The sequence below is a fragment of the Microcebus murinus genome, chromosome 7, assembly GCF_040939455.1.
Source record: "Microcebus murinus isolate Inina chromosome 7, M.murinus_Inina_mat1.0, whole genome shotgun sequence".
Lineage (NCBI taxonomy): Eukaryota > Metazoa > Chordata > Mammalia > Primates > Cheirogaleidae > Microcebus > Microcebus murinus.
This window is the reverse complement of record NC_134110.1, coordinates 70,133,137-70,160,117: the sequence shown is the minus strand read 5'-3', so window position 1 is coordinate 70,160,117 and position 26,981 is coordinate 70,133,137. Positions and strand designations below refer to the sequence as shown.

Here is a 26,981-nt window from a genome sequence, read left to right as displayed (position 1 = left end):
TTTCCAAATTTGAGGAAAACTTTGATTTCCAGTGTTTTTATACTCCAATGTCACTGGCATAATCAGTCCTTTAAGAAATTGTTTAAACAGCTTTTGAAAATACTCTTAATGACGTGATAGACATGCCCAGCTGGTTAGAAACTAGAGATAAATGTTTAACAAGAAAAGCAGGGAAAGATTTATCACAACTGTTGGCTCTTGCTTCATTATCCTTCTCTTCAAATCGACAATAATCATGAGTATGATACTTCCCAGGGTTGCTCTGATTATGAGATAAGAGGTCACAGGTTAGAAAACTGCATTTGCGTAGGGCGCACCTGCCAGCCATGAAAGAGGGGCTGAACTGGGTCCAGTATGCAGCAACACAGAGGACCAGAAGGATGATAATCACCTTTCCTTTTACGCCAGGGTACTACCGTTTCCCAGTTTTCTGCATTCCAGATAACAGAGAATGAACTCTAATTTAGAATACTAGTCCCTGTAGCATGCGTACCCTGCTTTGAGTCATTACATTTAATCAACTCTCTTACTGTGCAAAAGGAAACAAACGTTCAGCTCATCCCCCAAAAGCAAGGGAAGTCCCAAATGAAATTAGTTGCAACTCCACTCACCGATGCCACTTTTCTCTCCCAATGGTTTTCCTTTGATTTTTAACTGGAAGGGAAGTGACCCTTCCACATGCCACTGCTGGAATGGGAGTAAGGCTGGAAGGTTGCAAAGGAGAGAGATGATTTTGCTGTTTGTTTTCTCTCCCCTCCCCCACCTGGGCCTGCACACTCACGATGTCCTGAACGCGAGGCACTGTGCCTTGAGGGTCCAGGACTTGGTGAAAACAAGGAATAGTTTCTCCTCTTGAGGATTCCTAATTCCAAAGCCCTGTATATGCTCATTTGTATGAGAGGTGAGATGGACAGAGGACGGTCAAAACAGTTTGCCAGATATGATGGTTCTATGACTGAACTGTTAGAGGCACACACCAGATCCTATCTGATCTGGTCACACGTACACAGTTGCTTATCTGAGTGGGGTGGTCCAGTTGGAAGGATGGCAGTTAACCCCATCATTGTCTGCCCTAATGGGCAAAGCAAATGTCACTCATTACAGGAAGCAGCAGAAATTAGAAACACTTAGTTTTACTGTTATCATACATTAAAAATTGTTTACTCCCACAGGGCTGAGTGCTAATTACCTTCTTTCCATCCATCTTTCAGTACCCGCTTCCCTATATCCTATCGCAGGGCAACAAGTAAAACTACCTGCTGGGTGTCCAGGCCCACACGCCATGACTCACCTGCTGCGTCTTCCCTTCTGGATGGTGCACCATGTTCTGGATGAGTCCTGACTCAGTGTCTTGTATCCTAATTTCTCAGGAGTCCACCAAGTGACTGACTAGCTCCTCTCATTATCAGGCTGTAACCTGCTCCGTGGCAGAAGCAGTTAGTTCAGTAAATGGTGATTACATTATTGTATTATGCTTCCAAGATAACATTTACACTTTAACACCTGCCTTTCATAACTTAAAAGTGAGGAATGGGCCGGGCGCTGTGGCTCACGCCTGTAATCCTAGCTCTTGGGAGGCCGAGGCGGGCGGATTGCTCAAGGTCAGGAGTTCAAAACCAGCCTGAGCAAGAGCGAGACCCCGTCTCTACTATAAATAGAAAGAAATTAATTGGCCAACTGATATATATACAAAAAAGTTAGCCGGGCATGGTGGCACATGCCTGTAGTCCCAGCTACCCGGGAGGCTGAGGCAGAAGGATCACTCGAGCCCAGGAGTTTGAGGTTGCTGTGAGCTAGGCTGACGCCACGGCACTCACTCTAGCCTGGGCAACAAAGCGAGACTCTGTCTCAAAAAAAAAAAAAAAAAAAAAAAGTGAGGAATGAAGAATTCCAGTCAAGGCCATCAAAGAATATCTTTCAAAGTAAAGGAATCTACTTGAAAATCCTTAAATTGTAGCAAGAACACAGTGTTACCTGTAATTAAACGTGAAGCCTAACCATAATTATTAAATTTATTTACTATCTGTCTAGTGATAGCAGCCATAAGATTAGCTGACCCAGATGATTGTGGTAACGTAACATAATGAACTTGATTCTCATCCAAAGTATGTTTTTTATTAGTCTGGAAGCTCAGAGGCAGAGTTTGTAGCAGAGACGGTTCTGTTCATATTTAATTACAAAGAACTGTGTTAATAACAAAATCTTGTCTTAATTTAATAACAAAACATTGTCTTAATTTCATCTCTAAGAGGCTGAATGATAGCTAAGATTATTCTGTATGAAATAAAATGACAGAAGTCCCGGGTCTAACTCTGTGGTCTGTGGTTATTCCTATTCTAGTCACTTCCAACTTGTGAGCACACAATAGAGCTCGAAATTGAATCTTAGAGTATATCAAAGGTAAGAAATAGGATGTGTTTTGTATCTCCCTGGCTCTTAGCTGGGGCTTCATGGTTTCAGAGGAGAGGAAGAAGCTGGTTGTGATAGAAGGATCCCCGAAATCCTCACTAGCAAGTACCTCTATGGAGTAAAAAGAATTTGGGTCTCATTCTGCTCTAAGCATAGCTCTTACTATTGAATGCAGCCCTCTTGTAATAATTAAATCAATTTAGTAAAAAGGAAGACTGACTTCTTATACACAGAGGGCAGGGTAATATGAATCTGTTGCTGAAAAAGTTTCATGGGTAAGATTTTTAGTAATATGAGGATCTTATAATAAAACACATTGTAGTAATGATTAGATTTATCTATGCCTCATTTCTGTGAAGTCTAAAGAAGGAAATGAGGATAGTTTCTATAGTAGAAAGCAGTAAAACACACAACTCGGGAATAAAAACGATTGCTCATGTTTCAGGCTGGCCAGCAAGAAGTGACGAGCTAAATATAAGAATAGCTCTGGTTATTCAACTACAAGTTACTCAGAAAAAACTGCAAGTTACTCAAGGGCCCCTTCTAAGTAATTGAAGTTTGTCATTGCAATGTGGTAGAACAACATTTTCTTTGGTTATTTAACATAACAAATTTGGATAATAGTACATATTATCCAGATTGTTTTGCTATCAGTAACGTTTCAGGATTAATGCAATTGTAGTTTACAAAAAAAAAGAAAACCAAACTGTCTTAAGATTTAAAAAAATAATTACTGACTTCTGTAATGAAAAGCAGAGATCACGTTATTGGTGTGGCTTGATTAGGGACTCAAAGAGTGTCATCAGGATCCAGTTTCTTAAAGTCTCTGAACACTACTGTCCTGGGTATTGGTTCTTCCCAGGTAATATATTGTATTAATTTCCTAGGGCTGCCGTAACAAAGTACCACATACTCAGTGGCTTAAACATCAGAATTTACTCTCTCTCAGTTCTGGAGGTTAGGAGGGTGAGATCAAGGTGTTGGAAGGATGATCCTCCTCTGAAGGCTCCAGAGGGAGCTATTTCAAGCCTCTATTTTTTTTTTTTTTTTTAGACAGAGTCTTGCTCTGTCACCTGGACTGGAGTGCCATGGCATCAGCCTAGCTCACAGCAACCTCAGATTCCTGGGCTCAAGCAATCCTCCTGCTTCAGCCTCCCCAGTAGCTGGGACTACAGGTGCATACCACCACACCCAGCTAATTTTTTCTACTTTTAGTTGAGGGGTGGGGGTCTCACTCTTGCTGAGGCTGGTCTCGAACTCCTGAGCTCAAGCAATCCTCCTGCCTCGGCCTCCCAGAGCATTAGGATTACAGTTGTGAGCCACGGCACCTGTCTCTCCCTCAAGCCTCTTTCCTTGCTTCTGATGGTGGCTGTCAGTCCTTGGCATTCCTTGCCTTTCAGCTGCACCACTCCAATACCCGCCTCTTTCATCATATGGCCTCAACCTTCTCTCTCTGCATCTCTGAATTTCTCCTTATAATGTCACCAGACATTGGGTTTAGGTAACACCCCAATCTAGTAATCCTTCATCTTAATTTGATTATATCAACAAAGACCCCATTTCCAAATAAGATCACATTTACAGGTACTGAGGGTTAGGACTTTAGCATTCGTTTCTGGAGGAAACAATCCAACTCATAACGTATCTAATAACAAAATGGCTGATAGCAGTCCCTTGCCTGTATCTTCCCAGATTCAAAGCCAGCAGAAAGGAAAGTGTCTCTCTCTCAACCTCTCAAAACCATGTCCTCTCATTCACTGGCCCTAATGTACTCATGCCTGAGCAGTCACCATAGCCAAAAGGATGTGACGCCCTATTTGCCAGACCTGAGGGCTCTGCCCAACCCTGGGGCACGTGGGCCAAGAGAGGAGGAAAGCTTGGTTTCCTAGAAAAAACACTGGCAATCACACTAGATACCAGATGGCCAAACATTTCCTATATGCCAAAGACAATTTAAAATAGGTCTAAGATAATATTATCAATGCATACAAGTAGGACATAGTAGAGACATGTGGGCTTCTATCAACTGATAATTTTTCTTTTGTTGATTCTCAGTTTTGTTGACGTGTGATTAACTCACATTAAAGTGTATATATTTAAAGTGTAAATTTGATGTGTTTTGACATATGTGACACTATTACCATGATCAAGATAATAGGTATCTCTGTCACCTACAAAAGTTTTCTCACTCCCTATTATAATCCACCTTTCCCTGTCCTGCTCAATCCGAGGCAACTCTTAATCTGGTTTCTGTCACTATAGGTTAGTTTGCATTTTTTAGAATTTTATGTGATTGGAATACACAGTAGATCTTCTTTTGTATCTAGACTTTCCACTCAGTCTTGTTATTTCGAGATCTATACAAGATGTCATAGGTGTCAATAGCTCATTCTTTTTTATTGCTCAGTAGCATTCCATTGTATGGCTGTATCACAGTTTGTTTATCCATTCACCTGTTGATGGACATTTGGGTTGTTTTCAGGTTTTGGCTGTCATAAAGAAAAACCTCAGTTGGAAACCTTTACTTAAAATTGGAATTCTGGCTGGGCCAGGCACGGGGACTCACGCCTGTAATCCTAGCACTCTGGGAGGCCGAGGCGGGCGGATTGCTCAAGGTCAGGAGTTCGAAACCAGCCTGAGCAAGAGCAAGACCCCATCTCTACTAAAAATAAAAAATTAGTTGGCCAACTAAAAATATATAGAAAAAATTAGCCAGGCATGGTGGCACATGCCTGTAGTCCCAGCTACTCAGAAGGCTGAGGCAGAAGGATCTCTTGAGCCCAGGAGTTTGAGGTTGCTGTGAGCTAGGCTGATGCCGCAGCACTCTAGCCCAGGCAATAGAATGAGAGTCTGCCTCAAAAATAAATAAATAAATAAAATAAAATAAAATTGGAATTTCTTTAATGGATGAATTATGTGTAAGGGTAATGTTCACTATAATATTAAAAATAGTGATAAAATTTTTCCTTTTTTCTTTCAGATACTGAGAAGAGCAGACAAAAATGGTAAGATGAAAAATCTATAGTTTCTATTTTTACATTTTAGATCACCTTATAAAGAATAATAAAGGAGAAAGGGAGAGCCCTAGAAAATTGACATATAAAATGCCAGTTTCTTATATTAGTAATAGTTTTAGGCAAATTTTAGGCTCCAGATAGTCATAAGAAGTTGGCAGAGGGATTCACATTTGACAGAAATTTATGCCTTGAAAGTGGGGAGCTCTGTTGTACTTTGGCTCTGGCTTTTCTCTTTTATGCTTTAAAAAAATAATTTTACAGCAATAACAGCTTCTATTGAGTGTCTACTGTGTGCTAGGCATTGGGCCATGTGCTTTGAGTACATTATGTCTTAGAATTATTAAGCTACAAAGCTGGGGCTTGATCCCATGTCTGTTTGCCATCAAAGTTTAGGCTGTCCATGCTGAGTTTTATCACAGCCTTGGAGATGCTCCTGCGCTCTAGGATGATTGCCTGGAAATCTGCATTGGCAGCCTCATCCCTACCACGTCGTTTCTGGCCATTAGTCTGCCATTTGAACTGTGTTCACTGGGATAAACTATAGAGACAGAGAAGTAGGAGATGGCAAATCAGAAGTAAAAAATTGCTCTTTCAATTTAACAATTCCTGCACAAAGTCCATTTATAAGATGTCATAAGCATCAAAAGCATAAGCATTTTGATTCATTTATTTCACTAGGAATTTTGTCTCATAGAATACCAACCCATACCTTATTAAGTTTATTCTTCAGCTATAGTATAAGTACTATGGCAGAGATTGGGATTCTTGACAAGAATTTCTTGACAAATTCAGTATACAAAGGGTCCTTTCCCTTTCTTGAAATCCCATTTCTTACCTGTGGGGAGAGATTACAATCAGAGTCCAGATCTGACACTTTAAAGACATGTGTTGTAGTCTAGTTTGCCCTTAAGCAGCCAGATGAAGAAATGCTTGAATGACACTGAACACCTTAGCACACAACAGAAAAGATATTCAGCCATGGAGCAATGAAACAGTGTCCCAAGTCCCAATAATATTTTACTATGCCTCACCATAAAAATATTTTCTCAAATTGTATCTTAGTTATTGATATATTAACAATTCAAAGGTGCTTTTTACCCCACTTGAAGCATTTGATTACTCTCTAAGACAGAATAATGGCACCGTCATCTTGTCTTCTCATGCTGTCCTTTGACCGTCTGTCAAATATCCAGCCCCAGCGATGGCTAGAGTATGACTGTATCGCCCGTCTGTCTCTGTGCCACCTGCCTCATATTTCAGCAGCTGTCTCCAGCTCAGAAAAGCCTTTGCTCCCTCTCCACCCACGTTTCTGCTTCTCTCAGGCTGCCCTGCCCAAGGCTCTGATTAAGGGCCACCCTTACCTTTGTATCTGTGACTCTTCTTTTCATCAAGATTATCATAATCCACAGTCATCATAAAAAGCACCAGACAAACCAATTCACGTGACTTGATGGTTTATGATAACCTCACACGTCATGCTACACAGAGTGGCCTCTTGTGCTGGCAGCCCCGTGTCCCATATCTCTTTCCCCCCCTTATCCCCCTCCCCCAGGCAACACCTCTTCCCTCCTTGCTCCCTTTCCTAATGTCTGCCCCTAACATGCTGTCAGAGTACCCATACTTCTGCTCCTGTCTCTCCCAGTCTTCCCGATGCATCCTCCTCTACAGCCACGGAAATACTCAATTCCCCGAGCATCCATCCGTCTGCCCCACCTCTGCGATGTTGCCCTGCTTTGACTTCTGCCTGCTACAACTATCCACCCTTAGCCTGAGAACACTCACACTTTGCTCACGTTCCTGCTCAAAAGCCACCTTATCTGGGAGGCCTGCCTCAGTTCCCTCGGCAGGGCCCCACCCTCACTGTCTGTGCTATCGACACACTTTGGTACATATTGATCATTGCCCTTAAGGTGGAGACTGCAGTTGTTTGCTGGAGATTGTATTTCTCTAAGCAAAACATGCCTCTCTAGGGCAAGGAACTTGTCTTATGAGTAGACACTATACCCAGGCAGTAATAGGTGGCCAGTAATGTTTGTTGAATGAATTAAGAAGAAAATGTGGCAATGTATACACCAGTGGTCCCCAACCTTTTTGGCACCGGGGACTGGTTTTATAGAAGACGATTTTTCCACGGACGGGGGCAGGGGACATGCGTCGGGTGGGGAAGGTTATGCTTAGGTGGTGATGCAGGTGATCAGGAGGGGAGCGGCTGTAAATACAGTGGAAGCTTTGTTTGCTTGTCTGTGCTCACCCCCTCCTGTGCCCCGCCCACTTTCTAAGTTTCATGGAAGACAATTTTTCCATGGATGGGGGTGGGGGCAGTGGAGCTCTGCTGCCCAGTCCGTAACAGGCTGGTACTGGTCCACAACCTGGGGGTTGGGCACCACAAAATATGCTATGAAATACTATTCAGCCTTAAACATGGAAGAAATTCTGTCATTTGTGACAACATGGATGGAATTGGAGAATATTATGCTAAGTGAAAATAAGCCAAACACAGAATGATAAATAACACATGTTCTCACTTATATGTGGAATCTAAAACAATTGCCCTCATAGACGCAGAGAGTACAATGGTAGTTACAGAGGCAGTGGGGTGAGGGGAATAGGGAGATGATAGTTAAAGGGTACAAAGCCTCAGGAGGAATGTTTGATTTTTTTTAGGTCAGTTGTCCAGCATGGTGACTATAGCTAATAATCGAGTTCTGTACATGTCAATATCACCAAGACAGTAAATTTCTAATGTGCTTATCATGAAGAAATCTTAAATATTTGAAGTGGTGGATATGCTTATTAGCTTAATTTAATATTTGCCACATTGTATTAAAAATCATAATACTTTGCACCCCATAAATGCATATAATTATAATTTATCAACATATAATGGAAATTAAAAAAAATAATTAAGGACGTTTCGCTCCATTATCCCTCTCCCTTCTCCCTGTCCACTCTTTCCCCCTCCTTTCATCCCACCTTACTCTTCTCCCTGATTCTCAGTGTAACGTGGAGGGGAGGCAGAGTCAGGGAGGTTTGGGTTTAAATCACAGGTGTGCTATGCGTAACCTTGTAATGACGTGTATGTATGTCATGGGGTGATGATAAACAATAAATGAGATACTATATGTAAAGTCTCCAGGGCAGTGCCTAGCATGTAGTAAGAACTTAATGCTTGTTCACTTTGCTGCTGTTATTGTGATTAAGATCACTTTTGCAATTGAAAGCTCGAGTTGTTTTTGTGCTGTGATGCCTTGGCTAACTGAGACTCCGGGTGATATTTCAGTTATTTGTATTGCAGTGGAGTTTGTTAGAACAGAAAAACAAGGCTATTTACCATACATGCAGCATTGAAAAGGGAAAAGGATAGCAGACCATCTAATGTAAATGAGAAGGTACTAACATAAAAATAACTATCTTTCTGTACCATGTGTTCATCACATTCTGTATTTGCAAATAAACAGCTGCTACATGTATTTGAGCTCTTGGTAACAGACCCTCATGTGACAGAATCCCTTATGGACAGCATAATTGGGGACAGAATAATGCAAGGAATAAGAGGCAATAAGCAGGATAATAGTTATCCTGCCAGAGGACAGATTTAGCTTTTGGATTCTGACATCAGAAAGAAGCTGCTGTGGATAAATGGGAAAAAATACATAATTAGTGATTAGCTATAATAATGGTATCTTGAAAAGATTTTTTTTTTGGTTGGTCGTTGTTTTTAAATCATAGGCTAGGATCCTAGACATAAAGATAGACCTCAAAATAGGATTGCTTGGGAGAGACACTAGTGCTTTGATCCAGAGAGCCCAGAATTAAACTTAGAAATGCAAAACTTCTGGGAAAGCTCACTTACATGCAGCTTTAATGAAAATGGAAGTGACACATGGGTATCTGAAAAATTTGCAATAATTTTTTTTAATTTAAATATCTTTTATTTTAAAATATTTTCTTGACAAATAAAGATTGAATATATTTAAAGCATACAATGTGATGATAAGACATACTATACATCGTGCAATGATTACCACAATCAAATTAATTAAAATATTCATCCCCACCCATTCTGTATATGAGATCCCTAGAACTTGTTCATCTTATAATTGAAAGTTTGTACTATTGACCAATATCTCCCCATTTCCTCCACCCCCCCCCCACACACACACCCATGGCCACCACTATTCTGTTGTTCTCTATGAGTTCAATTTTTTCAGATTCCACATATAAGTGAGATCATACAGTATTTATCTTTCTGTGTTTGGGCATAAAGATTTCTAAAGTCTTAGTAAGAAGCAAAATGGACAGGCTCATAGGAGCAAATCACACCATCTGATGCCTCTTGCTGACTTGCACGAGCTAACATCCACTGTCATTCTTGATCAGCATGTAGGTAAGCTATGTGGATGGTGCTTTTGACTTCTGTTTAATGACTGGTCTCTCTAAGTTCTCCTCAAGCCTTTAATTCAGTCTAGCAACCTGTACATTGTAAATTTGTGAGGGCAGAGACTGTTCCCATTTCACATACTACCAGATCCGCAGAGGTGAACAAAATGCCTGCACAACACAGCTCAATAAATATTTGTGAATCTGTTGGAAGGAAGTGCATAACCAACAAGCTGACTTTAAAAACTGAAGAATAAACACAATCATAATCATATACATCTTAACCAAGCGCTGTTGCTATTTATGTTGTTTATTAATAAAATTGTCTAAAATTTATGGAGGATATATTATGGGCTAGGTCCTACCCTAGATGCTTTATGTACATTGTTTTCAATCATTATGAAAAGTCTACAGAATAAACAGTTTAGAACAGTGGTAAAGACATAGGCTTTGAGGTCAAACAAGCTCATGTCCCAGCTCTGCCTCTTTCTAGCCTTATGACCTTGAGCAAGTCACTCAACTCCCTCATGCCTCAGTTTCCTCATCTGGGAAAGGAGGATAATAAAGTCGCTTCTTCCATGAAGCGACTCTTTCCTCACTCTTTTCTCAAACTATTTCTGGAAAATTAATGAAACTGAGTTATCAGATAATTTATAGTTATCAGTCGGGTTCTCAAATAGCTTTATACTCATGTTTACTCTTAGGCATATACACATCTTCAACTATACACCTACCAGCTTGAAAGTCAAAGCAAAGTCAGTTGGAAATGATTGGCTTAAAAGAAAGAAATCTATGCCCTAACCACGACCGTATTAGAAGAAGAGGCTCATCCAAGACTGCAGTATGTGGGAGGGACCCATAAGTACAAGTTCTAACTGCAATGATTTTTTTTTTTAACAAAATAAGGGAAAACAATTTTTTTTTTATTTCCACAGTACAATTTTTTTTCTAAAATGTAAAGCAGTTTCACACTCATAAATGTGTTACTTTTCTGCCAAAAGCAGAAAACTGAAAATTCTTATCTTTACATAGCTGGGCTTATCAGCTGTCATAGAAACAAACAGAATATTTAGATTCAAATTCTTGAGTCCACAAAATGGCTGCCCCAAGCTACCAAAGGCTCAGAAGTGAGGCCCTGCTCCGACACCAGAGCCCGGAGCACGCAAAGCATAGAACTTACCCTAAAACGTGGCTTCCGCCTTAAGTGCTTTCTGTAATCGAGATCCGTGGGTTGGCAGCCCAGCCTTCCTTGCCCTTTCTGTTCTACAATTAAATCATCTCTCTTGCTCCATCTCGATCCCAGAGGCATGTAGCATTAGCTTAAGCTTATGAATGGCTTTGCAGTCAGATCACCTGGGTTCAAATCCCTGTTCCACTTGCTGTGAGACCTGGGCAATTTACTCAAGTTCCCCATCTGTAAAATAGAGTTAAAGACAGTACTTCTTTCACAGGCTTGTTGAAAGATTAAATGAGATCATACACAGAAATTTTTTTGGAAAGCTGGCTGACCTTTAGGAAGTTCTTAATAAGGGTTAACTATTTTTATCCTAATTCTCATTCTTTGATGGGACTGTCAATCAAAATGTCCTGCCCACCTCCCCTTGATGCTGAATTGTTCACATGGCAGTTCCCAGACGTCTGTCCATGATGCCCTTACTAAGAGCCCAGAGCTGCCCTGGTGTTTGTCCTACCTTTGCTCTTGTCATTCAGCTTTCCCTATTGTTTGCAAACCAATAACCCTAATTTAATTTCTCATGTGTGCTTAAAGTTGTTCTTTGTGCCCAGCTGCCTGATTTTCTCCTCTAGCAGCATCTCCCATCCCAGGACATGCACCAGCAGACAGCGTGGCACCAGCCGAAAGTTTCAGAGGCCTCCATGATTCTTCTCTTTCTCTAATAACTCCACATCCAGTCTATGAGCAGGCCCTGTTGGCTCCACTGCCCAAACATTTTCAAAGCCTAATCACTTCTTGCTACTTCCAAACCTTCCACCCTACTTAAAGCCTTCATAATATTGTACTTAGAATATTGCAAAAACCTCTAGATTAGGGTTATTGAAGGCTTCAGTAAATCAGTGGCAAAGGTGATTGAGATAAGAAAATGAATTTGATATTTTTGGATGTATAATTAACTAGGAATTGGTAATTAATTGGAAGTGTTAAGAGAGATGAAAGTATTTAATGACATGCATGGGTGTGGGGTCAGATTTCTAGTTTTTTGCTTGAGTAACTGGGTGAGTAATGAGGCTGTTAACTTCTTTATGTTTATGAGAGTGTCTTGCATATTAAAAGTTTAATTTGGTTGTAAAATTTGAGTCACTTTTATTTATGACAGTTTTCCTGTGAATATCTGTTGATCTATTAATAAGCAATGCTTCTGTTTTTCTTAAAATTCTAAATCATATCTAAATTGTTAAAAATACCTGAAAATTGTAATTAGCCTGTATATTACCAAGTCTTATATGGCCATGAGAATGCTGATTCAGAGTTCAAAAGAAAATATTACAATAACAACAGTAAATAAACTTAGCGAAGGATTACTATATGCTGGATGCAACACTAGGCATTTTGTTTACTCTGCATAACAATCTTACAAGGAAGATATTATCATTATCGCAATTTTATCAATGAGTAATCTGAGCATAAGTAACTTCTCCAAGGACATGATGTGAGTAAATAGTAGTAGAATTTGTATGTAGATTCCCTTCTAACCCGAAAGCCTTAACACATAACCAGGATGCTTCATTTGGTGTGGCTCATCTCTGTAGTGGAGTTATGCTGTTGAAATCTAGAAATACTAATCTTTCCACATGAATGTTACTAAGTGACTCAATGTAATTTAAAAACAAGAGACAAAAATATATGAAATTGTTTTGGCTATGATCCTATTTGAAGGTGGTACAGCGTAATGGAGATTTGGAACAAAAAAATAACAACAAAGCTTAATCTTGATACTGATGTTTGTTCATTCATTCATTCATTCATTTGCCTAATGTTTTATGAGTGCCCTTTGTATGCCAGACATTGCTCTATGGTGGGACTACAAAGACAATGCATAAACGTTAGTATACATTTACTAGGGTGTGATCTTGAACAAATTAATCTTTCTGAGCTTGTTTCCTCATTTCTTAAGTAGGAAGGAATAATAAGACTTCATTTGTAGGGCTATTGTTAGGAATAACAAAGGTAAATATAGTAAAGCCCTAAAGATGGTGTTTAGCATATTATGAATAATCAAAACATGTCAGTTCCCTTTTGCCTTCACTAATTTCCTATATGTCCTAAAGATATGATTTCTTCACTTGTGAATTAAGGAAGGCAGACTATAAAAACTGTGAGCCTTTACTGGGCTTCATGTTACTAGGACAATTATAATTTGTGTAATGAAAAGGAACTCTTGTTTGATTTTTGCATATAGTTTAAAAAAAACTTAACAAATTCTAGACTCTTAGGGACCGTAAGTGGGGAAGCAGTGTTGGACAATGTTGATCTCTATGAGCTTGACATTTTATTGATAAATGAGTCATAAGCACAGAAGAAATTGAATAATAATGTGCTCAATGATCCAAGGGGTATCAATAAGCCAAATGAGTGGTAAACATGGCAATATATGATATTAGAGTTCTAAGGAGGAAGAGGTCTAGGCATGGGATAGCCTAGGAAGTCTTAATGGAATAATTGTCCTCAAATAAATCTCCAAAGATGAATAAAAATTTAGATAGCTAGGGGAAAAAAAGGTAATTATCAATCAAGACCAATTCAGCTTAGGCTAGTTTCAGGAAAAGGGAAATTGCTGGCTCTTATAATTGAAGTGCCACCACAAATAGTATTCAGGCACATTCAAAGCATCAGGTACAGCTATTTCTAGGTATTCAGAAATCACTCTTTCTCTAGTTTCTTCCTTATCTCTACTTCTCAATTTTGGTTTTCCTAATTTTTTTTTTCCCCACCAGGTAGGCTCTCTTACCAGGGGTGGAAAGATAGCTCCTGGAATGCCTCCAATCAGTTTGAGAGGTCAGAATAAAGAGAGAACTTCTCTTTTACAATAATTTTAGCAAAATACCTCAAGATTTCCTTTGATCAACGAGTTATATGCCCATCCTTGAAGCAATAACTGAGAGATGAAATGAACTGATTTTCCAGGGTTGGATTACATACACACTCCCAGAGTGGGGTAAGGCGCAGAAAGCGACACCTAAAATACTTAGGGAGAGGGCAAAGGATCTCTCTAGTGAAAATCAAAGTGTTTTTATCAGAAGAAGAGAGAATAGATGTTGACCAGGCAAAATTAACAGATATTCTTCTTTTGGAGGGTAAACTAGCTGGGAAAGCAGCGATTATCCAATGGGAATGAATGTATGGAGGAGGGGAGAGAAAAGCCATTCAATTACGTATTATGCTCCTCTTTCTATATCTAATGCCTGTGTTAAAATATTTAATTTACCAGTGAAATTTGCCTACAAATGGAGTATTCTTTATGTGGCTAATTTTGAATCTACATCCTCTACAAATAACTAAATGTTCCTCCAACAAATGTCTCATCTGTCATTCTACGAGAGCCTCAGTAAATGGGAGTGTGTTTTTGTTGCTTTTTCTCCTAGGCTCGCATAAAATGTTATAGTTAACTCTCCATGGAAGTGACATTAAGCGGATTTTTTCCTACTAAATTAGAAGTACATCGATTTTAGCTATGAAAGAATTCATTCCCTCAATATGAAGACTGTTTTTTTCCCCATATTCCCAACAGAATTCCAAGTGACAAAAATATTTTCATGTAACAAATAAGCTTTCCCTATAAAGTATCTAAATATTTGATGTCAAGTCAGTAAAGACCCAAGCATTTGACTGAATTGATCAGTTTTCTATGTAATATCCGGTACCTGGTAAATGTTAAACCAAAGGCAGGTTTAAAGACCAGCTTCCAGGATTCTGTCCTGGGAGATGTGCTTTCAGGGACATTTGAATCATTTAACTTTGTTGTATTTCAGTTTTCTTTTCTTCTTAAAAAGAAAAATAAGAAGATGTTACTACTTCATGAAATTACTGTGATGACTATAGTCAATAAATTTTAGAGTAAAAATGCTTTCAAAATAACAGGACAACATATGTTGACTTGTATGAGCATTGATGAATGAAACATATTTCATTCCTTCAAATAATCTATAGAATATATGGGAACCATGTTAAAATGTCTGGAGTTAGGAAAGTGAATCTCTTAAGTTTATTATTGTTTTAAATAAGTTATATATCAAGATCTAGTATGAATAAACGTAACTAATTTCACTGTGTTGATGTGGTGAGTCAGTTTTTAATACATGAAGATATTTTAATATTATATAAATTTCATATTCGATTACATAAGTTTTTAAATAATTTTTTTTTATTTCAGAACAATTTTAGATTTACAGAAACATTGTGAAGCTAGCATAGAGAGTTCTCATATTCCTGACACCTAGTTGCCCTTACTGTGAACATCTTACATCAGTGTGGTATATTTGTTATAATTAATAAACCAATGTTGATACATTGTTAAATAAAGCCCATACTTTATTCAGATTATTTTAGTTATTATTCAATGACCTTTTTCTGTTCCAAGATCTCATTCAAATTACCACATTGCGTTTAGTGATCAGTTTTCTTTAGGCTGTCTTGGTTGAAACAGTTTCTCAGACTTTCCTTGTTTTTGATAATCTTGACAGTTTTAAGGAGGACTAGGTCTTATATTTTGTGGAATGTCTCCCCGTTGGGATTTGTCTGATGTTTTTCTCATGCTTAGACTGAGATTATGTGTTTTGGGGAGGAAGGCCACAAAGTTGAAGTGCCATCACATCATAGCAAGCATACGTGCTACCAGTATGACTCATGACTGCTGATTTTAACATTGATCGCCTGGGTAAGGTGGTGATTGTCAAGTTTCTCTACTGCAAAACTTACTCTGAGCCCTTCTGTCCATCCTTTACTCTTTGGAGAAAAGTCGCTATGCACAACACACATCTTAGGAGCACAGAGTTAGGTTTCACCTCCTTGAAGGCTGAGTATGTGCATGAATTATTTAGAATTCTGCATGGGGGATTTGTTTATTTAATATTCATTCATAACACTATGTACACATGGATATTTATTATATGCTACTCAATTCATTTGTTCAAATTGTTCCCACTTTGACCATTGAGAGCTCTGTCAGTTGACTCCTGTGTCTTTGACATACCCTCGTGATTATAGAGGGAAGAGAGGTTGAGAACTTCTTTATTTTGTGGCGTTACCAGATGCTTCAGGCTCACGTTTTATAATCCCTGCTCTAGTCTCTAACAATCCCTCATCTATTTTTTTCAGAGAATGTTGTTAGAAACCAAGATCTGGGTGGTAGACATGCTCATTGTTACTGAGGTGTCCTCATTGCTTCTAAGCCCTCCCAGCTGATGGAGCAAGGAAATACAAATGTGTATGCTAATCCATGTATATGCACATGTCTATAAATATTTCTATGTGTACCCATATGTATCTATACTAAGCTAAACATGTGTGCATACTGATGTCTCAGACACTAATACTTTACCACATGGATTATTCTAGCCTCCTCCCTTTGCTTATCTGCATCCTCTTACTCCAGCAGTGAGAAACCTGGCTTCTAGCATCAGCCACTCTGTTTACATAATTGTTTAGTTCCAGTCTGTATGGGTAGCAGTATCAGAATGTTTAACTCATACCCAATGGAAAACAACTTTGTCAACTATAGTACAGTGCTATGTACAGTCTTCTTTGCCTTTAACTTATAGACTGCTATTTCTAAAGTTTCTTAAGTGCCAAAATGTTTTCAAAGGCTGAATTATTTTACTTTCCCAGTAGTAATGAATGAATGTTCCTATTGCTCCACATTCTAGCTGAAAATTGGTGTTATTTTTTTCAGGTTTTAGCCATTCTAGTAAGTGTGGAGTGGTATCTTGCTACTGTTTAAATTTTTAATTCCCTAATGACAAACAATATTGAACATCTTTTCAAATATTTATTTGGCATCTGTGAATCTTTTTGGTGCAGTGTCTGTTCAAATTGTGGGCTTATTTTTTAGTTGGCTTTTTTGATTTCTTACTGTTGAGTTTTAATAGTTTTTCGTATGTTATGGATATAAGTCCTTATTCAGATATGTGTTTTGCAAATATTTTCTCCTTATCTGTGGCTTGTCTTTCATTTTATGTCCCCACCTCCCCCCAGAGCAAAGTTTTTAATTCCAATAAAGTCCAACTTTTTCTTCCTCAGTTCATATGATATAATCTTTTTTATTTTGTTGATTTTGTGAATTACATTGATTGATTTTTAAATACCAACCTGGCCTTCCATACCTGAATTAAATCCCACTTGGTCTTGATGTATAATTTTTTAAATAGTATTGGATTGGATTTGCTAATATTGTGTTGAGGATTTTTGCATTTTTGTTCATGAGCCATATTGGTCTATTGTTTTTCTTTCTTGTAATGTCTTTATCTAGTTTTGGTATTAGGATAATGTTGGCTTTATAGAATGAGTTAGTAAGTGATTCCTATGCTTTTATTTTCTGGAAGAAGTTGTGGAGAATTGGTATCATTTGTTGCTTAAATGTTTGATAGAACTCACCAGTGAAACCATTTGGTCCATGCTTTGATTTTTTTTAAGGTTATTAGTAATTGATTCCCTTAATTTAATAGATATTGACCTATGGACAGTAACTATTTCTCCTCATATGAGTTTTGACAGTTCATGTTTTTCAATAAATGGATCCATTTTAAGAGTTATGAAATTTGTGGACATGTATTTGTTCATAATATTCCTTTATTATCCTTTTAAGGTCTATGGGAACAATAGTGATAACTCCTCTGTGATTTTTGTTTTTGATAATGTGTGTCTTCTCTCATTTTTCTTGCTTAGCTTGACTAGAGGTTTGTCAATGCTATTGATCTTTTTCAAAGAATCATCTTTTAGTTTTGCTGATTTTCTCTTTGTTTTCCTGATTTCAATTTCATTGATTTCTGCTTTAATTTTTATTGTTATTTTTCTTCTGCTTGTTTTGGCTCAAATTATTCTAATCTCTCTAGTTTCCAAAGTTTAAAGCTCATAAAGCTCATGGTTTTAGATCTTTCTTCTTTCATAGTATATACATGTACTGGTATAATTTTTTCTCTAAGCACTGCTCTTATTGCATCCCATAAATAATGGTATGTTGTATTATCATATTTATTTAGCTCAAAATATTTTAAAATTTTTCTTGAGCATTCTTCTTTGACTTATATATTATTTGGAAAAGTGATGCCTAATTTTCAAACATTATTAATATTTTTTTGGATTTTGCAGCTATCTTTTTCTTTATTGATCTCTAGTGTACTTCCACTGTGGTCTGACAGCAGACTTTATATGACTCCTGTATATTAAATATGTTAAGGCATATTTACAGAATGTGGCATATCTTGGTGGATGTTCCATGTGAGTTGATAACATTTTGCATTTTGTTGTAGTTGGAAGGAATATTCTATAAATATCTATAAATCAAGTGATAGTGGTGTTCAGGTACCATTACTTATTTTCTACATGCTTGATCTATCACTGAAAGAGTGGTGTTGAAGTCTCCAATTATAAAAATGAATTTGTTGGGGTTTTTTTTTTAGTTCTATCAGTATTTGCCTAATGTATTTTGACACTCTGTTGTTAGTTGTGTACATGCTTAGGATTGTTGCCTTCTGGGAGAATTGACTCCTTTATAATTAGGTAGTGACCCTCTTTTTCCTTGATAACTTTCCATGTTTTGAAGTCTACTTTGCTAAAAATGAATATGGATACTTCAGCTGTGATTTGCATTATTATCATATTGCATCTCTTTCTTCATCCCTTTAGATTTAACCCATCTGAACCTTTATATTTAAAATGAGTGTTTTGTAGATAAAATATAATTGGATCTTTTTTTAAATTCACTCTGACAATCTCTAATTTGTGTATTAGACCATTTTGAATTAAGGTGATTATTGATATTGTTGGATTAATATCTACTATATTTGTAGCTGTTTTCTATTAGTTGCACTTGTTTTTTTTTTCACCTGCCCCCTTTTCTACCTTTTCTGGTTTTAATCAGTTTTTATGTGATTCTGTTTTATTTCCTCTTTTAGCAAATCAGTTATATTTCTTTTTGAAAATTTTAGTGGTTGGTATTTACATTTTTAACTAACCTAATCTACCTTCAAATAACATTATACCTTTTCATGGGTAATACAGGTACTTTTAAACAAAATTTTCCCAGTTCCTTCTGCTGATCCTTATAACATCAATATAATTCATTTTACTTATCCATATTCATAATCACCAATATGTTGCTAGTATTCTTACTGTATACAGTTATTGCTTAGATTAATTCAGAGTAAGAAAAATAATTTATTTTATTTTACTAGTATTTTCTCTTTCTTGAGCACTCTCCTTTGCTTTATGGATCTGAGATTCTTACCTAGATCACTTTCCTTCTCCCTGAAGAACATCTAACATTTCTTGCAGGGCAGTTCTTCTGGTAATTAATTTGTTCAGTTTTGTTTGTCTGAGAAATTATTTATTTCATCTTTACTTTTGAATAATTTCATTAGATATAGAATTTTAAATTGTGTTCTTTCAACACTTTAAAAATTTCAGTGTATATGCTTCTTTTTGCGCAGTTGTGACAAGAAGTCCACTGTAACTGTAATGCTTATCCTTTGTCCTCTATAGATGAGATGTTTGTTGTTGTTTTCCTCCCTTTCTTTCTAAAGTTCCTCTATCTTTGGTATTCTTCAGTTTGAATCTGATATACCTGTGCATGAGTTTGTTTTTGTTTTGTTTTGTTTTTGGTGGTGTGGGGGATATATCCTTTTTGGTACTCTCTCAACTTCCTGGATCTGTGATTTGGTTTCTGTAATTAATTTCAGAAAATTCTTATCCACTGTTACTTCAGATATTTCTGTTCTGTACCCTCTTTCTTCTTCTGATATTCTAATTATATATAACACCTTCTCAATTTCCCAGAGTTCTTAGATATTCTGGAGCTTCTTTTTAATTCTTTTTTTTTCTTTTTGCTGTGCATTGCAGCTTCAGAAAGTCAGTTTTTTGAAAGAATAATCATTTTAAGTGTTTACAAAAACTAGAATAAAATTGTCACAGGGGAAGAAAAATACTGACATTTCTATCAACTAATCCTCAAGTTCCCTGATTCTTTCTTCAGCTGTGTCAAGTCCACTGATGAGCCCAACAAAAACATTCTTCATTTTTGTTAGTTATTTTTTAAATTCTAGTATTTTCTTTTGATTCTTTCTCAGAGTTTTCATCTGTCTGTTACCTTACCCATCTCTTCTTGCATATTGTCTACTTTTCCCATTAGAGCCCCTAACATGTTAATCATAGTTATTTTAAATTTCTTGTTTGACAATTCCATTTTTTATGTCATATCTGAGTCTGGTTCTGATGTTTGTTTTGTCTCTTTAGACCATGCTTTTCCTTGCATTTTAGCATGACTTGTAATTTTTTGTGTGCGAAAACCAGATATGATTCATCAAGTAATAGATACTGAGATAACTAGATCTTTAGCATAAGGATTTATGATAATCATACTGACAGTTGGGCTCTGTTTAATGTCTGCTCTAGTAGTAGGTGCCAGAGGCTTCAAATTTCTTTTGTATCTTTTTGTCTCCTCTGTTGAGTTTGAGCTTCCCTAAGTACTCCTCCTAAAAGAGTCTGAGTCTGGCAGCTCTTTCAGCTGTAATTCATCATTATTATATAGGATCCCTGTTGGTGTGGTGGTAAGGAGTGGGAGAGAAGATATTGTTTATATGTTATGATAAATTCTAAGTCTTTTTTAGTGACTGTGTGTCCCTGAGCTGCCACCTTCATAAATGTTTCTTAGCTCCCCTCACCCACACTTAGTTGAGATTGGCACAGTAGCAGATATTGCAATGGGAGAAATGCCCTTCCTCCTAGGAGGGATAGAACTCTGGTAAAGTCTTTGCCTCTAGAGAGTAGACCTTTGTTATGGAGAACACTCTAACTATCTTTCATAATTACTCTTCTAAGCCCTTCTCCTGCCAGAGAAGGAGAAGGGGGATATTTCTTGCCTCTTCACTGTGAGAACCTGGTGGGGTTCCTGGAGGTCACGCCCACCTAAATATGGAGACGCCCCAAAAGCAGCCCCAGGAATTTCTCCCTTTCCTCCCAGCCCACACTCAGTCTCTAGCAAGTCATCAAAATTACTATTTAAGTGTTTCTATCAGTTTATGGCTCCAGCAGCTTCTTCTCCAGGTAAAAAGATCTTAGCTATGATTCTCTGGTTTTGACTACCTTTATAGATTTTGGGTAGCAGTTTGCCCTTTGAGCTCAGTTTTAAGAGGATTCTAAGAAAAGACATTGAATTTCAGTTTGTTCACCTTTTTTTTTTTTTTTTTTAAGGAGAATGATGACATTTTTACATGTTGGAGCTGAAGCTGGAAGAGCTTCTATTTTATTATCATTTATATATTATTAGTAAATTTTAAAACAGAACATTAGAAGGTCAGAACAGGAGGGATTCTTTATTTAGAGATAAAGAAATTAATGTACAATGACATTAAATGACTTTTACAAGTTGATATGTACATTTGATAGTGTTTTATCTATTAAGTTTAACAAAATATGAATATAATTTTTTGAATTTACAACTTAACTTCATTTTAGGAACAAGGTTGCTATTTTATTTCTGCCTCTAAAATTTGCATATACATGTAAAGTATATTCTGTCCTTTGTGTATTAATTCAATAATGCTTTGCAGGTGTTCATTTTGTTCCAGGGATTCTGTTATTACTATTGAAGATGATCATATTTCAGTGTTTTGATCTTAACAAACTACAATATTCAAAGTGTTCAAAAATGTTAAAGTAATACATAAAAGAAAACCTAGTGCTTTGAAAGCATAATTATTTTGAATCATCACACAAACTAGATTAAAATTGCCATGGGGGAGGGGAAATAGATCAGATCTCTAGCTGTTGGCATATTTGTGGATGTAGCTTGATGGGGATATTAAATGAGTATTTAAAGAACTTTTTTTAAAAAAAAGATGCTCCAGTTTGGGGATGTACAAAACCTAATTACCTAAGAAAAATAAAATAAAATTTCTATCATTAAACAAACATATTAAATATCCATTTTCTGTATGTACCAAATAGTATTCATGGAAGAGTAGAATATGGGAATTAAAAACACATAAATGATCTTCACTTAGAAACTCGTAATATTGTTGCACTTTTAGTATGTGCTAGGTATTGTGCTAAGTGTTTTCTATATAGTCTCTCACTTAATCCTTGCAATAATCAAGCACATATGAAATCTGAAACTCAAAAGAATTTAGTTGGCATTTCCAAAGTCCATTCTGGGCCCTTTTCTTCCTCACTGTAGGCCTTCTCCCTGGAAGAACTCCCTAAGTCCTCAATTCTATATTTCTATATATTGGTAACTCCCAAGCATACATTTCAAGCCCACATTCCCCCTTGACTTTTCTAGATCCATATGATCCTACTGTGCACTAGATGCCTCTACTTATCCCATAAGCATCTCTAATTTCAATAGATCCACATGAGCACTCTGTAGTTCCCTTATGCTTCTGCCCAGTGTTTTCTCTTACAAAGAATGGTGATGCCTAACATCCATCTATTGCTTAATCCTGTAAAGTGAGTCTCATCATTGACTAATTTTCTTCTTCTCACCCATCACCTCTAACTGATCACCAATTTGTTTTGATCCCATATCCTAAACAGATTAAAAATCTGTCTACTTCTCTATATTCTTACTATCGCCACCAAAGTTTCTGCCACCTTTGATTTTTTGGTGGGAATTCTGCAATGTCCTCTTAACAGGTCTTTTTTGAGCATAACTCTCCAACTGCATTCTACTTAGTGCAACTGCAGTAAGCTTTGTAAAATATGACTGTGGCTCCTGAGCACTGTTGGGGTAAATTAAAAACTCTTTACCATGATTTTTATGGTTTCTCATGATTATTTCCTCTCTGTATCTAACTCTCTGACTTCTCCCCCTTCCCTCCAAATCTATACTCCTGAACTAAATATACTGCTTTTTCTTTTCAATTTCCAACCCATATCCTTTCTGTCTCCTAGCTTAGTCATTTGCGTTCCCTCTGCTTGGAATACTCTTTCTCTTTAAAGATCTTACTTCACTAACCCCCATTTTTCATTTGTGTCTCACCACAAGTGTCACATCTTCTGGGAAACCTTTCCTATCCCCTTACATCTGGACTAGTTTTTTTTTTTTTTTTCTTTAATGCTCCCATATCACCCTATGTCTCCTAGAATTGTTCTTATAAGACTGCACTTGGCTGTCCATTTGCTAAATCCTCCTTCATAATTATAATAAGATCCCGAAGGGCTTGTTAACCTTGTGAACTAAAATAAAATCTTAAGCCTCCCCAGCTGACTGAATGGACCTCCACTTGGCCAACGGGACTGTAGAATCACCCTAAAGCTGAGTTGCTGGCCATGAGAAGGGAGGTCAGACACACATCATGTCCCCTTTCCCTTCTTGGAGATGTCCTTTGTAACTCATTAACCGGCCTAAGGCTTGCAAGACAAAGCTTAAACCACACCTGTAGGTCCTCAGTTTACTTATTAGATCACATGAGTCTGTGTATATGACCAGTGGGTTGTCTCTGATTAACGGACTTCCTTAATTTAAACACTCCAAGCCTTTAGGCAAAGCTTAATTTCTTTTACCAATTTGTCAAAGAATCTTTGAACTCACCTATAACCTGTAAGGACCCGCTTCAAGATGTCCCACCTTTTGGGGCCAAACCAATGTATGCCTTCCATGTATTGATTTGTGACTTTATATGTAATTCTTCTCTCCCTGAAATGTATAAAACCAAACTGTAAACCAACCACAGTGAGTCCAATTGTTCAAGTCTTCTTGGGCATGGTTCTGGGTCATGATTCTCAAACTGGCTCAGAATAAACCTCTTTAAATTATTTTACAGAGTTTGGCTTCTTTTCCATTGACAACCTATATTAACACAAAACACAGTGTTTGGCGCATAGTAAGATCTTGATAAATATATGATGAAAGAATGGATTAAAGTTCTCTACCAGCAAATGACATATCCATATTTAAAACCCAATATTATCTTTGTTCCAAGACTGTGCTCTAAGCAACTGTACTCTACTGCTTCCATTTCAAAACTGAGTGAAATTTGGAAGATAAGACTAGAATCATCTGGGGGATGGTCATGCTGGAAACTCAGACTTGTGGGGGGAAGGGGGAAAAGGCATTTATTAAAACCTTAAAATTTGTACCCCCATAATATGCCAAAATAAAAAAAAAATAAAATAAAGCAGAGAGAGGCTATTTTCAGAACAAACTCAGGAAAAGCATGTAATTCTAATAGAAAAAGCTGAAAAACCTGTGCCCTTTGATGGCAAAAGTTAAGATTTATTACCATAGGAAATCAGACCTCACAAATTTTGGCATTCTGTGAGCCAAGCCAGTATAAACCAAAGTTTAACTGTGTTGTTTTTTCAAAGAAGATTATCAGTAGGAAAATTGAAGTTGAAATATAAAATATTTTTAACAAAAATTGGTAATTGCTTTATTAATGCAGAGTAATATTGTAAAGGAATATTTTTTCCTTTCCTTAAAACATATAATACTTTTGTTTAACATTAAGGTATCAGTCTAGAACTGTTCAAATGTAACTATTTGCTTGTTTAAAAATGTGGCAGCCTGAAGTGAAGAATTTCAGGATTCAGCATGTGGTAAAAGGCTTTCAAAACATACTCTCCACCCTTCAAACCAGGACTGTAATTCAGTGCTTCCTTTTTCTTTTATATATTTTTTCCCAGTCAGAGGTTTAAAAAAAAAAAAAAAGTCTTTTAGCTCCAGAGACTCATCAGAGCACTCGTTAGTCAATGCTTTTATTTGATAACATGCACATTATTATTTGAAATCACTTATCATAATTATAAAGCACTATTACAGAGGCCCACCCTATCCACAGGGTGCACAGGCAGCCAGAGCTCTGGAATAGCCTGGTTCAGCTCACCTGAGAACTATTAAATATTCACCAAGGAAAACATATTCCATCATGAATATGTATGTATTGCATTCATTACACATCATAGTGGTGGAGATGTAAATAGTGGGTTGATTTCTGTTTTTCTCTTTTCTTTCTTTCATTCTTCTTTTCTTTTTATACAGTGCAGGAAAAGGCTTTTCCCTTTCTCTCTTTGACCTGTACCTAGTTCTGGTTTGTGTGCTCCCCAACCTGGCCACGTACTTTTCATCAAAGAGATACACAGTAGAAATACCACACTAAGTCTAGTCTAGGATATCCACCAGGTGACATGGGGCTCAAGTTTAAAATAATCATACAAGGTATGAAACTAAAATAACTCATTCAAAATCAGAAACACAGAATTAGACAATCCACGAGCCCGGTGGATTTAGACTTCATATTGTAATGGGTTGCCATGGTGTCTGAATGGCTGAGCAAGGCTGGTCTAGGTCCCTGGAGGTCAGGAGCTTATTCCGTGCTTGATCCGGATCTGGATTTATTCCACCTGTAAGGCTATGTTTGCCCACTTAACTGTTGGCAAGAATTAACTGGAACTACATGTACTCACCAGCAAATTGGTATTAAAGGATCAACACCTAAGTGGACATATAGGAGTAACATTTATCAGGTGTCGGGAGGGTGGGATGGGTATATACAACCACAAGGAGTAAGATGTGCAACATTTGGGGGATGGACACACTTGAAGCTCTTACTAGAGTGGGGAGGGGGGCATGGGCAATATATGTAACCTTAACACTCGTACCCCCATAATACGCTAAAATAAAAAAAAATTAAAAAATTAAAAAAATTAACTGTAAGATTTTGTGCCTATTAAATTAAAAAGCAAAATTAAATAAAATGTATTTTAAAAACCTCTTCGGGAGGGTCTTTATATTTTACAAATAAGGATTTTTGAAAATGTTCTAGCCTTTAAGCCCTTATCTGAATAAAAATCAGTAATTTGGTGATTAGGGCTATTTTTTTTTATCTCTCAAGCATAAGTATAAGAAGGAATCACACAGGTTGTTAAAAATTCTGAATTCTTGTTTGCCTAACTCTCTCTGCCCTCTGTGAAATTCTGATTTGCTTGTAAGGCCCAGTAATCTGCATTTCAGCAGCACTCTAAGCAGTCTGTAGGCTATATTTTGAGGAAAAAAAATACTTTCAGTGACTCTCAAAGACCCGATCCTATTAAATCATGTCGTCTTCTACTCAAAGATAAATTCTGCTTTATTCAGTATGGTATTGTTGGTAGGACCACATTGTAGGAGTTTTGTGACCTAGTGTTCTCATTGTAAATGGAAAGGATCATTCCATCACTTACAGTCATTTGGCAGTTTATCTAAGACAACTGACAGACTAGCACAGTTATAAAGATGCTTTTGTCTTCCTTCTCTCATTTATTTCTCTAGATTTGCTGCTTCTGTGTTTTCTACAAGTCTTTTGCCTGTTATTAATATGTTTCTTCCATCTGTGCTTATCCAGATTTTACCCATTGTTCAAAGTCAGGTGCAAATGCTACTAAAATCTCTCATGCCCCCAAATAAAAAGAATATTTTATTACCCAAACTCCCATACATTTAAAATGTGTCTGTCTCGTTGCATTTATTATGTTCTACTGTGTAATATATTTATACTTATGTCTGTACATCCTATCTCTTTTATTAGACTCCCTGATTGGGTTTTACTTTTGTGTCCCACAATAAGTAAACTGTGTTTGGCATTAAAAGTATTCACTGGTTTAAAGGGTTACAGGAACGAACATAGTTTATTGGACTGTAATAGCAACTCTGATATCCTCATGCAAGCATCTGTTTAATCAATGTACATTTATTAAACAGATAATATTTATCCTGCAATCTGCTAGGTCCTATATGTGCTTGGTACCATGAAGGCAAAACGCCTCAATAATTGACCGTGTGTTGAGCTCTTTATGTGGTTGTGTGGATATCTTTTCTGTGTGGCCAGGTCATTGGCTCATTAAATGTTAAATGTTTGTCATGTGAATAAATGAACCAAAAAATACCCCCAAAGTATTTACACTTATACTTCATCAGAGTACACACCTGCATTTTACCAACTATAAAGATATATTACATTATTTTTCTT

At 37.0% G+C, this 26,981-nt stretch overlaps 1 protein-coding gene across 1 annotated transcript in view; it reads left to right on the top strand.

Annotated features, from left to right (window-relative positions):
• Positions 1-26,981, top strand: part of NECAB1 (N-terminal EF-hand calcium binding protein 1) — a 149,316-nt gene that overhangs the window by 2,607 nt on the left and 119,728 nt on the right. The window contains exon 2 of the mRNA XM_012760724.3: positions 5,390-5,414. Within this exon, the coding sequence (XP_012616178.1) occupies positions 5,390-5,414 (25 nt within the window). The remainder of the gene's footprint in view (positions 1-5,389; positions 5,415-26,981) is intronic.